The sequence below is a fragment of the Schistocerca serialis genome, chromosome 2, assembly GCF_023864345.2.
Source record: "Schistocerca serialis cubense isolate TAMUIC-IGC-003099 chromosome 2, iqSchSeri2.2, whole genome shotgun sequence".
In the NCBI taxonomy this organism is placed as follows: Eukaryota; Metazoa; Arthropoda; class Insecta; order Orthoptera; family Acrididae; genus Schistocerca; species Schistocerca serialis.
The window spans coordinates 776,831,893-776,849,731 of record NC_064639.1 but is presented as its reverse complement, the minus strand read 5'-3'; the positions used below and the strand labels follow the sequence as shown (position 1 = coordinate 776,849,731).

Below are 17,839 nucleotides of genomic sequence, written 5' to 3'. Positions count from 1 at the left end.
TTTTTTCAGGTGGTCATGAGAAATATCCCATAAAATAATAACAGAAGCCACACACTGTATCTTTGTACTTTTCTGGAATGTATTACCTGATGTTTGTCAAATTCTTCTCTCAGTATACTCTCAGCACCATAGGCTCTTATGGTAGTAAGTCCTTGCAGAGTTGCAAGAAGATGAGTAAATACGGGGCTCTTAGCTGAAATGAAATTATAGCTTGTATTTATTTGCAGGAAAACCGAAATTTAACACTCAGAATTAGAAATAAATATTTAAAAAAACTCATATGATGCAGACTACCTACAGTGCACAATCAGTCAATAGTTTTATAAATTACTTTTTTTTAAAACTGGAGACACCTGACAATGAAACAGAGATGAAAGTCAACTAACACTACAGGAGGCTTTAAATGAACTGACAGTGATTGTGACAACAATTACACAGTTCTAATTTATACCAAAACTGTATCTATGAGATCGAATCGGACCACTTAGATTTTGAAAGTGTTATATTCTGTTAAATTAAAAAAAAGTTAGCACATGAAAGTATTTTTAAGGTTACACAACCATATAACTTCTATAGATGAATTTCAGAACTCAAAGGTGGAGGAGAAATTGATCCATATCACTGGTTTGATGACAGGATAAATTGAATATCAAGTTTAGAGACAGTCAGGGACTGTAATGATGTTTATTGGTAGTGCTTGAAATGTCTGAGTAAATCTATTAAATGCTGGTATGAATTTAATCATTTATTTTCAGTTTGTATGCTTGATCACATTATTTATTTGTTTCCATTAAATTAGGTGGTAAGTGAAACTGAAATATTGAGTTTCATTTGTGCCACATCTACAGTCTGGGAACTGCATCTGATTTTGTGTAACTGTATTAAATAACTCTCCTAGTAAAATTTTAGTATCTCTGTAAACACATACAGGGTGAAAAGTATTTAAATCGACAAACTCTGGGAGGTTGTAGGAGGTATCAAAACAAATACTTTTCCCTAATGTCATCTTTTCCTATGAGGATTATTTAAACTGGCAGAGGCCGTATTACACTCTTCAGTTGTTAGAGGTTGTATTAAGCTCTTTAGTTGTTAGAAGGCATATTACGCTCTTCAGTTGTAAGCAACTGCTGTCCACCAGTGTAGTTGTGCATTGTCTCTGTTTACTAATGGAGTGATACACCTGGAGTGAGTATACTGATATGGTTGGTGGTACTACATAGCGCACCACAATAGACGAGCTGCACAATGGGTTTATCAACAACAATATCCTAATCACCATATCCTGCATCATACAACCTTTTGCTGCTATGTACTGATGTCTGTGTGAGACTGGGTCATTTAGCAGATTACCGAGACATGGTAAGAACGCTGCAGTTTGAGGAAGCTGTCTTGCAGCATGTGGAGCGGGATCCTTCAATCAGCACTCGTGCAATTGCACATAACATGCGAATGAAACAGACAAATGTAATGACAGTCCTTTGAGAGCAATTGTTACCTCCATTTCACTTACAGTGTGCCCACAACCTGGAACCACTTGATTATCCACCCAGAGCACAGCTTTCACAGTGGTACCTGGAACAGTGCGAAGTGCATCCTACATTTCCATCCTCTGTGTTGTTTACCAATGAAGCAACGTTCGGGCGTGATGGAGTCTTCAACATGCACAATTCGCATGATTGGAGTGAGGATAAGCCACATGCCACAGTTACTATCGCTCATCAAGTGCAGTTCTTCATTAATGTGTGGGACTGTTTAATTGGGCTGTATCTGCTACCTAGGCCATTAAATGGTAGGCACTATTACAATTTTCTCGCCAGAGCATTGCCAGAACTGCTGGAAGACATCCCGCTCCCTACAAGACAATACATGTGGTTCCAACATGATGGGGCACCGACACATTTCAGTCCTCGTGTGCGTCGATTCCTGAAATCCCAGAAATGTGGATTGCCAGAGCTGGTCTTGTACCATGGCCTGCTTGATTCCCAGACATGTCCCTCTGGACTTTTTTGCGTGGGGAGTGATGCACAACCTTGTTTATGCAACTCCTGTTGCATCAGAAGAGAATCTGGTTGCTCGGATAGTAGCAGCAGCAGGAACAATTCAGGATATGCTTGGGGTTTTGCGTGTCCGACAGAACATGATTCAATGGTGTAACCTTTGTTTATGTGTCAATGGAGGCATTTTTGAAAATCTATTGTAATTGAAATTGGGTTGTGTTAATGTGTTGTCTCTTGGTCATAAAAAAATGGAAAAGTGTTTGTTGGTTTCATTAATTTGCTGCCAGAGAAATCTTCCTCTACTGGTTTAAATACTCATCATAGGAAAATATGACATTAGGGAAAAATATTCGTTTTGATGTCCCCTACAACCTCCCAGAGTTTGTCGGTTTTAATACTTTTCATCCTGTATGTTTACTGCATATTTGTTACTCCACAACGTGGAGGATACTGATATTTCTTTTTTTTTGTCAGAGGATACTTTAATCCCATTCTATCACCATATTTGGGTTCAGTTATACACTTATGTAACTAAGTGTTCATTATGTGCATAAAAATAATGGGCAGTAAACCACAGGAAACCTAAATCATGACAGCTGGATGAAGATTGGAGCTTCCATCCTCCTGAATACAAGACCACTCTGTTTAAAACAGTGCAAACCCCAATGTGTCTGCTCCCTTAGCTAAGTGGTCAGCATGTCTGACTGCCATATAGCAGGCGCGGGTTTGATTTCCAGCAAGGTAAGAGATTTTCTCCACTCGGAGACTGTGTGGTCTGTTGTCCTTGTCATCATTTTGTCATCATGGACGTGCAATTTCTCCATTGTGGCAAGAACTGAAAAGATTAGCACATCAGCAGCTGAACTTCTCCTGGTGGGACCTACCAGACATCACTGTCATACAATCATTTCATTTAATTTTAGCCCTAGTATACAATACCATTTTACAAGGAAGACATGTCAGATTGCAGACAGGCATGATTAAAAGACCCTCAAATGTAGCTTTTGGCACAGCCATCATCATTAATGAGAGACACACACAAAACATTCACACACACACACACACACACACACACACACACACACACACACACACACACACACACACATACAACCGCCAACTCCAGCATCTTGGCCCGGAATGCCACTGCTGATGTTGGTGATCATGTGTGTGTGTGTGTGTGTGTGTGTGTGTGTGTGTGTGTGTGTGTGTGTGTGTTTACTGACAATGGCTGTGGCTGAAAGCAACATGTGAGTGTCTTTTAATCATGCCTGTCTGCAACTTGACAGATCTTCTTTATGGTAAGCAGCAAGATGTCTTTTTCCTACATTGTTGATATTCCTACCTGGAGTTTTCCATTGTTTCATTTTACAAAAAAATTATTTAGTAAAATAAAGGCCACTGATACAATATTTAGTCATTTCTAACTTCCAGTCAGTGTAAGCTTTTAATTAAACGCTTGGTAAATATGCCTCAGAGCTGTATGAGAGTGATCTGAGCTCAAATACTCATCTGTAGAAGTAAACTGTACTAACCCATGTAACAGGAGATTTAAGAAGAGCTAAACTGTTAGAAAATTAGAGTAATATAGAAGTGAAGGTAACAATTCATCTAGTAGGATAGGCACTGAGTCTTCAACAAACATATAAACAGCACTGAAAACTTCACTAGCTTAAATCCTCTTTCAAGCTAAAGTATACATACACATATTAGGGATCACTCTGGCTGGGCTTGTAGATGGAGGTGTCAGACTATTGACAGATCCCTAATGTCAAATAATAGCTGCAATTCATTATGATGGTGGTGGAGCTTTTATCTGTGGGGAGGATGATTAAATATTGGTCTGTCTTGCTGAGATTGTGGATGGCTGTTCTTTCGTTGGTTGTGAAGTTTCTGTTCTTGGGAAAGGAAATGTGGGAGGATGGTGAGGCCACGTTAGAAGTAAGGAATTTGTAGAAGGTAACCAGAGGGCAGTTTGGTGGCAGAGGAGCATAAACCCACCACCTCAATCCATATATATCTAACTAATTACATCTTCACACATACCTCTTAGTTTTTGAGAAGATATACAGACAAATCTGAGGCAGAGCCAAGGGCCGCCACGTGGCACCCTACCTCCTATGCTAGTACATGTATGGGCCATCTGGATGAAACCTTCCTAGCCTCCCCATACTCCTGTCTTGTTTAGGTTCATTAATGATGACTTTATGATCTGGAATCAGAGCAATGATACTCTACTCCCATTCCACATAGCTTCAACATACATTTCTCACATTTGCTTCGCCCAGTCCTCCTCAGGACAAAATGTCACCTTCCTGGACAATGACCTCCACCTCTCTGATGGCTCCATCACACTTCTGTCCACTAACTATCAACCATACCTGCATATTGACAGCTGTAATCCCTTTCACACCACTCCTTGATATTCTAATCATCCATCTACTGCACCTCTGCAGTGACTAGAATTCCATTACCCTGTATGATGGAGGTCTCACCAAGTCTGCCTGAAGAAGGAGCCACTGGCTCCGAAAGTGTGCCAATCATGACATTCTTACAAAGATTCCATGGCTTACCAAACGGGAAAGTGCTGGTAGATACACAACAAAAAAACACACAAACATACACACAAAATTTCAAGCTTTCGCAACCAACGGTTGCTTCGTCAGGAAAGAGGGAAGGAGAGGGAAAGACGAAAGGATGTGGGTTTTAAGGGAGAGGGTAAGGAGTCATTCCAATCCTGGGAGTGGAAAGAGTTACCTTAGGGCGAAAAAAGGACAGGTATACACTCGCACACACATATCCATCCACACATATACAGACACAAGCAGACATATTTAAAGGCAAAGAGTTTGGGCAGAGATGTCAGTCGAGTCGGAAGTGCAGAGGCAACGATGTTGTTGAATGACAGGTGAGGTATGAGTGGCGGCAACTTGAAATTAGCGGAGGTCGAGGCCTGGTGGATAACGGGAAGAGAGGATATATTGAAGGGCAAGTTCCCATCTCCGGAGTGCCAAGATGTGCTTGCAGTGCACCAAGGCATGTTTAGCTACAGGGTGATTCTTTCCGCCGTCCACCTAACCTTCGTAACCTCTTGGTTCATCCCTATGAAATCCCCAAACCACCTTCCCTACCCTCTGGCTCCTACCCTTGTAACCGCCCCCGGTGTAAAACCTGTCCCATGCACCATCCCACCACCACCTACTCCAGTCCTGTAACCCGGAAGGTGTACACGATCAGATAACCCTGTAGCTAAACATGCCTTGGTGCACGGCCAGCACATCTTGGCACAGTGTTACACCATCTGGGATATCTGGATACTTCCCACTAACACCAACCTATCAGAACTCTGGAGATGGGAACTTGCCCTTCAATATATCCTCTCTTCCCGTTATCCACCAGGCATCAACCTCCGCAAATTTCAAGTTGCCGCCACTCATACTTCACCTGTCATTCAACAACATCTTTGCCTCTGCACTTCCGCCTTGACTGACATCTCTGCCCAAACTCTTTGCCTTTAAATATGTCTGCTTGTGTCTGTATATGTGTGGATGGATATGTGTGTGTGTGTGAGTGTATACCTGTCCTTTTTCCCCCCCTAAGGTAAGTCTTTCTGCTCCCGGGATTGGAATGACTCCTTACCCTCTCCCTTAAAATCCACATCCTTTTGTCTTTCCCTCTCCTTCCCTCTTTCCTGACGAAGCAACCATTGGTTGCGAAAGCTTGAAATTTTGTGTGTGTTTTTGTGTGTTTTTTTATTGTATCTATCTACCAGCGCTTTCCTGTTTGGTAAGTCATGGAATCTTTGTTTTTAATATATTTTTCCCATGTGGAATGTTTCTTTCAATTTTATTGAAAGAAACATTCCACATGGGAATAATATATTAAAAAACAAAGATGCTGTGACTTACCAAACGAGAAAGTGCTGGTCGATAGACACAATAAAAAACACAAACACACACACACAAATTTCAAGCTTTCGCAACCAACAGTTGCTTCATCAGAGAAGAGGGAAGGAGAGGGAAAGACGAAATATGTGGGCTTTCCCTCTCCTTTGCTCTTTCCTGATGAAGCAACCGCATTGGTTGCGAAAGCTTGAAATTTCTGTGTGTGTTTGTGTTTTTTATTGTGTCTATCTACAAGCGCTTTCTCATTTGGTAAATATTATTCGAGAAGACAGTTATTCCCAAAATACCCCATTATATATATATTCCAGAAGACAGTTATTCCCAAAATACCCCATTTTCAAGCTTAATAATGCAATTATTACTCTAAGACGACAAGTAATACACTCCTGGAAATGGAAAAAAGAACACATTGACACCAACGTGTCAGACCCACCATACTTGCTCCGGACACTGCGAGAGGGCTGTACAAGCAATGATCACACGCACGGCACAGCGGACACACCAGGAACCGCGGTGTTGGCCATCGAATGGCGCTAGCTGCGCAGCATTTGTGCACCGCCCCCGTCAGTGTCAGCCAGTTTGCCGTGGCATACGGAGCTCCATCGCAGTCTTTAACACTGGTAGCATGCCGCGACAGCGTGGACGTGAACCGTATGTGCAGTTGACGGACTTTGAGCGAGGGCGTATAGTGGGCATGCGGGAGGCCGGGTGGACGTACCACCGAATTGCTCAACACGTGGGGCGTGAGGTCTCCACAGTACATCGATGTTGTCGCCAGTGGTCGGCGGAAGGTGCACGTGCCCGTCGACCTGGGACCGGACCGCAGCGACGCACGGATGCACGCCAAGACCGTAGGATCCTACGCAGTGCCGTAGGGGACCGCACCGCCACTTTCCAGCAAATTAGGGACACTGTTGCTCCTGGGATATCGGCGAGGACCATTCGCAACCGTCTCCATGAAGCTGGGCTATGGTCCCGCACACCGTTAGGCCGTCTTCCGCTCACGCCCCAACATCGTGCAGCCCGCCTCCAGTGGTGTCGCGACAGGCGTGAATGGAGGGACGAATGGAGACGTGTCGTCTTCAGCGATGAGAGTCGCTTCTGCCTTGGTGCCAATGATGGTCGTATGCGTGTTTGGCGCCGTGCAGGTGAGCGCCACAATCAGGACTGCATACGACCGAGGCACACAGGGCCGACACCTGGCATCATGGTGTGGGGAGCGATCTCCTACACTGGCCGTACACCACTGGTGATCGTCGAGGGGACACTGAATAGTGCACGGTACATCCAAACCGTCATCGAACCCATCGTTCTACCATTCCTAGACCGGCAAGGGAACTTGCTGTTCCAACAGGACAATGCACGTCCGCATGTATCCCGTGCCACCCAGCGTGCTCTAGAAGGTGTAAATCAACTACCCTGGCCAGCAAGATCTCCGGATCTGTCCCCCATTGAGCATGTTTGGGACTGGATGAAGCGTCGTCTCACGCGGTCTGCACGTCCAGCACGAACGCTGGTCCAACTGAGGCGCCAGGTGGAAATGGCATGGCAAGCCGTTCCACAGGACTACATCCAGCATCTCTACGATCGTCTCCATGGGAGAATAGCAGCCTGCATTGCTGCGAAAGGTGGATATACACTGTACTAGTGCCGACATTGTGCATGCTCTGTTGCCTGTGTCTATGTGCCTGTGGTTCTGTCAGTGTGATCATGTGATGTATCTGACCCCAGGAATGTGTCAATAAAGTTTCCCCTTCCTGGGAGAACGAATTCACGGTGTTCTTATTTCAATTTCCAGGAGTGTATGTTGAACCTAGTATTAGAACTTTTTCATGGCTTGTATAAAAATTTCAGTCCACCTGCTGCCTTGTACAGTATATGAAATTATATTTGTTTGTTTTTATTTACTTGGCATTAATTTATTTCTATATGTATCATTTACTTTTTTCTCATCTCATTCCATCTTGTCGATTTTGATTGGTTTTTCTGTCATTGAATGTCAGTCAATGAATAAACTATTTATTCCTCTTACTGATAGGCAATATTAAATCAACTGTCTTGATACTCTTTGTGCAAACAACAGTAAAAGGAAGCATTATGTTACCAAAAATGTGACAGTTGTTGGTAGTTGAATGATCACTGTAACTGACTGTCATGCAAATAACCTAGGTTCAATTCCCGGTGCTACCAGAGATTTTCCATTGGTGGGAAGACTGTAATGGAGTCCACCAAGCCTCATGGTGACAGTAATGCCTCCATGGTCTGGAAAGCCCATAAACACTAGGAGAGAGGTGTGCTGGCCTCAGGCTCCTCCACACTACATCAGAATGACACCATATGATGACATATACAAGACATCTGGTTGTCATTACATGGTCCCCTGACTCTAATCACAGAATTTCCTTTCTTAAAATTGTTGTCAAGAACAGAATTTAATTCTTGCAGTACCATGAAATAAATAAGAAAATGAGTCACAATTATTTTCATTGGCTCAGAACTACTCTGCACGTGCATGGGACTAATATAATGTTCACATTAATTCCAGCTCTGAAAAATTGTTGCCTCTGCCAACTTATATTTATATACTATGTATCTTACTCACTCATTCCTTCAAGTCGTTTAATGTTCATTGACGACCTCAGATAAATTTTTCTCATAAACCAAAAGAGTAAACCCATGACAATAATAGGAATAAGATACACCCAGTTGATGACCACTGCTATAATTAGTGATCCACATACAGTCATAATAATCTGGAATTTACAAAAGAAACAAACAGTCAGAGAAATGATTGATCATGCAACATAATTATAAATGGTAAAACAGTGGAAAAAGGCATTCAGATAACAGCACAAGTAGTGAAATGATTAAAAGAATTATATTCATCACATGTTAATGCATTTAAAGAGTGGAATGGATAATCAGAGGTGCTCTCTGTCTATCAGTCTGTCTCTTAAAAAGAGTCTCTTAGTACTATTAGGCAGCCTGATTAAATATTTGGTTGCTATATTTTTTTTTCAAAAATTCATGAAGATCACTGAGATCTAACTCAAGGTCTCAAATCAAATCTCTGTTACCATATTACATATCACACAATCATAGATATAAATGACACATCAATTATGAGATCAGCACATAGTAACTATCTATAGTTAGATATTAATACTTCTTTTGATTATGGTGAAACACCAGTGCTGAACTACATGTACCTTTGCACATGGTAGTTGGTAGTTACCAACTGCAGCCTTTTTGATTACTGGAACAAATCATTAGTGTAGTAATCAGCAAAATTCTGTACTTTCTAATGTGTAGTAGTTTATATGATCAAATTCAGTTTTGGCATAAATTCAAAAATAGAGTTAATTTTGATGAATATGATTTTTTTCGATTATGATGACATGAAAAAAAACTAAGTATCATCAGTAAACCATTGATGTTAAGAGCTGTATTATATTTTCTAAGCTGTGGCTTGAATAATTTTGCAACACATCATAGAAAACATCATATCTGTAATGCAGTTAATTTTAAAAAAATCCATCATGAAATACTAACTTGAGTAGCATCCAAAATAGCCTTTGGAAGAATTTCATCAATTGCACCCATGTCTTTTGAAAACCGATTCAGTATACGGCCTGAAACAGAATGTTTACAAAAAAAGTGAGTAGAAGCATAAATGATACTGGAACAAAATGGTTCACATATTCAAATCACAGAAAATTTTTGTTTATGTGTCTGGTAATTATTAAAAAAATTACATTTTTTGCCTGATTAAATGACACTGTTCATTTCTCTGTGAGTGCCACAAACCCATACTTACGGTGTCATTCAGGTTTAAGCATTATTTTCTATTAGGACAATGTTAGAACACCACCAGTCATAATGCAGTGTCCATGTTTCAGTGCTAGAGAATTCATTGCTAATTACTAACTATTGTTCACTTGAAACTTATAATGATGGAATTAATGCTTAGTAACAAATGATGGCATTTTATAGCTAATATTATGGTATAATTTTATTATTTTGTCATTAATTATCATCTTATTCATAGGAGTAAAGTTAATAGTTTACAAAAATTAGCAAGAGATGATAATTCATTCCCTTTCAAAACTTAGTGGATAGTGTATTCATTGTAAAGAAAATCAAGACTGATGATTGAAAAAGGAAAAGTATGATGTGAAAGAGCAAGAGCAATGAATTAACTATTCCAATACGTCCACTGCTAACAATAAAAATTCTATTCCTGAACAAGCTGTAGAACGTAACAGTGCTTATTTCAATAGTAAAGTCATCTTGATACCAAACACTACACCAGCACCAGTACTGGTGTCTGGAGACAATAACTAAGTTTCAGATATACTGTAGGTTCTAGCCATCCACAAGTTCATAATTGATGCTACATTCCTCTTCTTTTCCTCTTTGTAATTCTCATCCACAGATAGCTTCTCAACGATATTACTTTCACAGTTAATCTCAGAATTTATTGTCACAATTTTTGTTGACTTGTTTCTGCTAATTCATTGAATTCTTATTTCCTTCTTTGACTTTGATTCATTTTTGGTTTATTGGTGTTATCTTCAGCATTTAGTTATAGACATGAGGCGCAGATGGGGTGTCATTAGTACCTAAATATCTTAGTTGAAACTGTACACATTTTTTATCCATGATAGATGCTTGTTTTCTACAGATAATTAATAACAGACATCTGTTACAGACAAACAATAATTTCAAATCTGGTATATTTAATTTCATGTACTTGAACAAAATTTCTCATTATGTTGTGCATAACAGTATCAAAACCAAAATACAGTGTTAAAAACAATGAAAGATTGTTGAGTAAGACTGCACACTGCCACGGGTAATGTTGAAAAGCTTTTAATTTAAAATAATGAAACATAATACATGAGGCACCTATTGATGCTTTTGATGGTATCGTAATAATATGAAGCTTTTTTTGGATATTCTTTTGCATTGCTTGTGGTTGCTGTCTGTCACCTTTAGCCAAAGTAAGTGACTTAACAGAAATCTGTATTACTTCTACAGCCATTTACTGTATCACATTTTAGCACTAGCTGATATTTTTATAAAATGACTACCCAGTAAATGCAACTATAGCCATCTAAATCACATAACACTTATTGTTTTGTATATGACTTTTAGATAATTACCTGAAGGATTTGTGTTGAAAAACCGCATAGGTGCTCTCATCAAATTAGTAAACATTGTATCATGGAGTTTCCTTGATGCTTTAATACAGATATTGTAGAAGGTAAGAGAGCGAGTGAATGCAATGACAAGTAGTCCCACAATAATTGCCACATACATGTAAATAAGAGTTTCGGTTTCATACAATCCACTCGACAGACTATCTTGATTTGTTTCATTATTAGTAGTTACAAACTCCATTACATTAAATGATTTATTTCCCTGGCTTGTCATGTTATTTTCAGTCAGTAACTCATCATAAACAGCAGAACTGTTCGTATCAAGTAAACTGTTCAATTTCTGCATATACATTATTCTAGTCTCTTCTTGTGTAGTCCTGAAAAAAAAAAGAAATGGTATTTACTTTTTATGTTCTGATAACAGAATGTCAAGAATGTTAATCTCATGACATTATTTTAAAACTTATATTTAATTGAAAAACAAAATTGCGCTTTTTGATACTGGAATTCCTTTTACTGAAATGGAAAGTAAAACAGATATATGGATACCTTCACATACATGATATCTGCATTGCAAAGCAGTATTTCATTGCAGCATTCCAGCTACTGTACAAATAGAAAGACAATTGGGAATCCACTGTAAAGATTTCTGAAATTGGTTAAAACAAAATATTTATCTTCCGTAAGGACAGAAGCTGAAGTAACACATCATACTTTGTGCCAAGGCCAGGGTTTGAAACCAGGTCTCCTGCTTATTAGGCAGATGTGCCAATCACTACATCACTAAGGCACTGGGGCTTCTACAGCTGGTTCAAGTTACAGTCTTGGCACAAAGTATGATGCATTACTTCAGCTTCTGTCCATATTGAAGGTAGAGATGACACTTTTATGTCTCCAGGAAAATGTAATCCCATTAGATCAAAATATTTCTAGTACGAGGTGCATTCAAGTTCTAAGGCCTCCGATTTTTGTTGCAGTGCAGGAAGGAATTTGTTCTTCAAAACATTTTCGTAGGATGCACCTGTTACCGCAGTGCCCTTTGGAATGCAATGGGTAAGGATTACTCACCCGAAATTGATGAAACTGGCATTACTTCTCGACCTAATCGCCCTGCAGACGTACACATTTTTCACAACACTGACGCCATGATTCCATGGCAGCGGCGAAGGCTTCTTTAGGAGTCTGTTTTGACCACTGGAAAATCGCTGAGGCAATAGCAGCACGGCTGGTGAATGTGCGGCCATGGAGAGTGTCTTTCATTGTTGGAAAAAGCCAAAAGTCACTAGGAGCCAGGTCAGGTGAGTAGGGAGCATGAGGAATCACTTCAAAGTTGTTATCACGAAGAAACTGTTGCGTAACGTTAGCTCGATGTGCGGGTGCATTGTCTTGGTGAAACAGCACACGTGCAACCCTTCCCAGACATTTTTGTTGCAGTGCAGGAAGGAATTTGTTCTTCAAAACATTTTCGTAGGATGCACCTGTTACCATAGTGCCCTTTGGAATGCAATGGGTAAGGATTACGCCCTCACTGTCCCAGAACATGGACACCATCATTTTTTCAGCACTGGCGGTTACCCGAAATTTTTTTGGTGGCGGTGAATCTGTGTGCTTCCATTGAGCTGACTGGCGCTTTGTTTCTGGATTGAAAATTGGCATCCACATCTCATCTGTTGTCACAACCGACTAAAAGAAAGTCCCATTCATGCTGTCCTTGCGCGTCAACATTGCCTGGCAACATGCCACACGGGCAGCCATGTGGTTGTCCGTCAGCATTCGTGGCACCCACCTGGATGACACTTTTCGCATTTTCAGGTTGTCATGCAGGATTGTGCACAGAACCCACAGAAATTCCAACTCTGGAGGCGATCTGTTCAACAGTCATTCGGCGATCCCCCAAAACAATTCTCTCCACTTTCTCGATCGTGTCGTCAGACCAGCTTGTGCAAGTCCGAGGTTGTTTCGGTTTGTTGTCACACGATGTTCTGCCTCATTAAACTGTTGCACCCACGAACGCACTTTCGACACATCCATAACTCCATCACCACATGTCTCCTTCAACTGTCGATGAATTTCAATTGGTTTCACACCACGCAAATTCAGAAAACGAATGATTGCACACTGTTCAAGTAAGGAAAACGTTGCCATTTTCAGTATTTAAAACAGTTCTCATTCTCGCCGCTGGCGGTAAAATTCCATCTGCCATACGGTGCTGCCATCTCTGGGACGTATTGACAATGAATGCGGCCTCATTTTAAAACAATGCGCATGTTTATAACTCTTTCCAGTCCAGAGAAAAAAATCGGAGGCCTTAGAACTTGAATGCACCTCGTACTTACTTAAGCTTAAGCTACATTTTCCTTGATGTAGTGGCCTCACATATTGAAATACTGCAGCACCATTCATAAGTGTTAAAAATACTCTTATATGGCAACCATTTGTCAAAAAATTCATTCAGTTTCTCCATTTCATTTTCCATCCTTTTTTCAGGATTCATGAAATAATGGCCCCTCAGTAGCATTTTGCACAACATTAACAGGTAAAAATTATTAGGTGTAAGGTTAGGCAACTACAACAAATCCAGAATGAATCTTTCATTCATGAGCGGAATATGCAATGTTTTGAAACTTCCTGGCAGATTAAAACTATGTGGTGCCCGTGTACTTGAATCTGGACCCTTTTATTATGGAAAGCTTCTGTGAAGTTTGGAAGACTGGAAAGAGGATCAGGCAGAATTAAAGCTGTGAAGCTAGGTTGCGACTTGTGTGTAGACAAATCAGTAAGGTTTGAGTCCCAGTCAGGCATACAGTTTTAATCTGCCAGGAGGTTACAATTCCAGTGGGGGTTCCAATATATTAAAATAATTCTTGGCACTTCTGATTTTAAGTAATTATGACCAATGTGTGAGAGTACTGCCATGAAAAAATAATCTGTTTCCTGCATTTTTAAGGAATTTTGTTTCTGATAGTGTCCTGTAGCTGACAGTGGACCTCTACCTTCAAAATTACTTTACCTACTTTTCTTGATATGTTTTTTAAATGTATTTTCTCATTTTCCATTCAGATGAGTGCCCTTTTATTTAGGGTTTATGGAAAAAGCATAGTTTTTCATTACCAGTGAATATGGTTTTTAAAATGTAGTCAGCTGTGTGTATGGCTACAGCAAAATCAATTGTCATAGAGTCAAGCTACCGTCTTCTCAAGCAACAGTGTTTTTGAAACCACACCTGTTTGGTAGTAAATTATAAAGCATTATAATCGCTGTTGTTACAATTTCATGTGGTTTATGGCTTGAGAAACAATGTTTTTAATTGTTTATCTGTCTGTCTAGATTACCTGATAAATGTAATATTCCGTTCAGTGTCCTCACTGTGTGTCATATAAAGTGCTTGTTTATCGTTCACAACATTACATGTGATGCTCAAACACATCATGTCAGTTCCATAGGTTTCTAACCCATATACAGAGTCTCAGATGATGATTCTCACACTAACATGTGGTGTCAGCAGTTCAAATGCTGTTCCGAACATAATTCACTTAAATTAAATCAAGTGCAAACATTTGTCAACAGAGGCACTGACAACACAATTAATGGCATCTATAAAGAATATGGAATTGCCTGTATGCACCTTATACAGTGCTACCAAACAAGAAAATGAAAAATTTCCCATTTCATTTCCCCAGCAGTCACTTGTCCTTTATGTTCTACAGACTCATTTGTGAAAGTGAACAACTGAGAATGTGGAATGAGTCAATTTATATGTTAACAAAAATAGCACTGAAAGTCATCAGTAAAGTTTTGCAAAGCACTTTGTGCTTATTCAGCCTAAATTTAACACAGAGATATTAGCAGAGATTAGACGACTTTGGAAAATAAATAAATAAATAAAAAGTATAGTACTTCTTTTTCAGTTATGTTACACAGCTGCATTTCATCTCCTGCTGCTAGCTTAGTTAATATCTACTTGATCAAACTAATAATTCTCAGAGAATAAAAATTATCTGCATGTGTAACAACAGGAAAGGGGTTATGATGAATATTTCTAAAAGTCACACACTTAATAATAGGAAACTTCAGTTTAAACAACTAGATAATTTGTAGAAGAATTAGCTAATCATGTATTTTTTTATGAGTTCCCAGTTTCCTTCTTTATGTCTCATGGAAGCACACTGAAAACATTTTCAGCAATAAGAAACTCATTCTGAATCCTAGACAATGATTCTGTCTCTAAAAGCCTGTTTTTGTGCTGAGATCATGGAAGTCCCAGCTCAAGCAGAACATTTTTTTTAAATGCTCAGCAAAAAATATCATTGAGGAGTGAATGGACAGAGACGTGACAATAATTCCAATATCTTATGAGTTATTTGTAAGGAATTTATGCATGTATGTGACATAATATTCTTAGTTCTTGCATTTGATGCGAAAATAAGCTCACCAGACAAAATGCTACTCATCCCCTTAAAAGAATGAAATAGGAACTTTGTGGATTGTGTAGAACTAGTACAAGGTGGTCCTGTGAACTTCATTGGTCAGTATGTCATGGCAGTTAAATGGTATGGTATCAGCACAGTAAGAGGGATCACTTTGGTCATGTGACTGAATGACAGAAATGAGCTCTTGTATTTGGAATTGCCCATGATCCCATGGTGAATGAAGTTTGTCCAATTTATTGATGTATTGTTTGCAAAATGTTTGGGGGAGGAGCTATTGTATTTGGACTTGCCCCTGACCACACAATGAATGAAGTTGCCCAGTTTATTGATGTATTGTTGCAAAATATTAGAGTCTACAAGGAATACCATAACAATGTAACGTGGCATAAGAACAACAGTGATACGGGGACATGGACTGGATCTACATCTACATCTACATTTATACTCCGCAAGCCACCCAACGGTGTGTGGCGGAGGGCACTTTACGTGCCACTGTCATTACCTCCCTTTCCTGTTCCAGTCGCGTATGGTTCGCGGGAAGAACGACTGTCTGAAAGCCTCCGTGCATGCTCTAATCTCTCTAAACCTGGCGAGCAATCAACACCGTGATGCAGAGTGCCTCTCTTGCAGAGTCTGCCACTTGAGTTTATTAAACATCTCCGTAATGCTATCACGGTTACCAAATAACCCTGTGACGAAACGCGCCACTCTTCTATGGATCTTCTCTATCTCCTCTGTCAAACCGATCTGGTACGGATCCCACACTGATGAGCAATACTCAAGTATAGGTCGAACGAGTGTTTTGTAAGCCACCTCCTTTGTTGATGGACTACATTTTCTAAGCACTCTCCCAATGAATCTCAACCTGGTACCCGCCTTACCAACAATTAATTTTATATGATCATTCCACTTCAAATTGTTCCGCACGCATACTCCCAGATATTTTACAGAAGTAACTGCTACCAGTGTTTGTTCCGCTATCATATAATCATACAATAAAGGATCCTTCTTTCTATGTATTCGCAATACATTACATTTGTCTATGTTAAGGGACAGTTGCCACTCCCTGCACCAAGTGCCTATCCGCTGCAGATCTTCCTGCATTTCGCTACAATTTTCTAATGCTGCAACTTCTCTGTATACTACAGCATCATCCGCGAAAAGCCGCATGGAACTTCCGACACTATCTACTAGGTCATTTATATATATTGTGAAAAGCAATGGTCCCATAACACTCCCCTGTGGCACGCCAGAGGTTACTTTAACGTCTGTAGACGTCTCTCCATTGATAACAACATGCTGTGTTCTGTTTGCTAAAAACTCTTCAATCCAGCCACACAGCTGGTCTGATATTCCGTAGGCTCTTACTTTGTTTATCAGGCGACAGTGCGGAACTGTATCGAATGCCTTCCGGAAGTCAAGAAAAATAGCATCTACCTGGGAGCCTGTATCTAATATTTTCTGGGTCTCATGCACAGATAAAGCGAGTTGGGTCTCACACGATCGCTGTTTCCGGAATCCATGTTGATTCCTACAGAGTAGATTCTGGGTTTCGAAAAACGACATGATACTCGAGCAAAAATCATGTTCTAAAATTCTACAACAGATCGACGTCAGAGATATAGGTCTATAGTTTTGCACATCTGCTCGACGACCCTTCTTGAAGACTGGGACTACCTGTGCTCTTTTCCAATCATTTGGAACCCTCCGTTCCTCTAGAGACTTGCGGTACACGGCTGTTAGAAGGGGGGCAAGTTCTTTCGCGTACTCTGTGTAGAATTGAATTGGTATCCCGTCAGGTCCAGTGGACTTTCCTCTATTGAGTGATTCCAGTTGCTTTTCTATTCCTTGGACACTTATTTCGATGTCAGCCATTTTTTCCTTTGTGCGAGGATTTAGAGAAGGAACTGCAGTGCGGTCTTCCTCTGTGAAACAGCTTTGGAAAAAGGTGTTTAGTATTTCAGCTTTACGCGTGTCATCCTCTGTTTCAATGCCATCATCATCCCGGAGTGTCTGGATATGCCGTTTCGAGCCACTTACTGATTTAACATAAGACCAGAACTTCCTAGGATTTTCTGTCAAGTCGGTACATAGAATTTTACTTTCAAATTCACTGAACACTTCATGCATAGCCCTCCTTACGCTAACTTTGACATCGTTTAGCCTTTGTTTGTCTGAGAGGTTTTAGCTGCGTTTAAACTTGGAGTGAAGCTCTGTTTGCTTTCGCAGTAGTTTCCTAACTTTGTTGTTGTACCACGGTGGGTTTTTCCCGTCCCTCACAGTTTTACTCGGCACGTACCTGTCTAAAACGCATTTTACGATTGCCTTGAACTTTTTCCATAAAC

The 17,839-nt window shown here is 40.2% G+C and overlaps 1 protein-coding gene across 1 annotated transcript in view; it reads right to left on the bottom strand.

Moving 5' to 3' along the window:
- LOC126458002 (ATP-binding cassette sub-family C member 4-like) overlaps window positions 1-17,839 on the bottom strand; it is a 120,778-nt gene that overhangs the window by 50,825 nt on the left and 52,114 nt on the right. The window contains exons 11-14 of the mRNA XM_050094775.1: window positions 11,068-11,441; window positions 9,455-9,534; window positions 8,505-8,655; window positions 87-193 (exon numbers count right to left, since the gene is read on the bottom strand). Coding sequence (XP_049950732.1) covers window positions 87-193; window positions 8,505-8,655; window positions 9,455-9,534; window positions 11,068-11,441 — 712 coding nt within the window. The remainder of the gene's footprint in view (window positions 1-86; window positions 194-8,504; window positions 8,656-9,454; window positions 9,535-11,067; window positions 11,442-17,839) is intronic.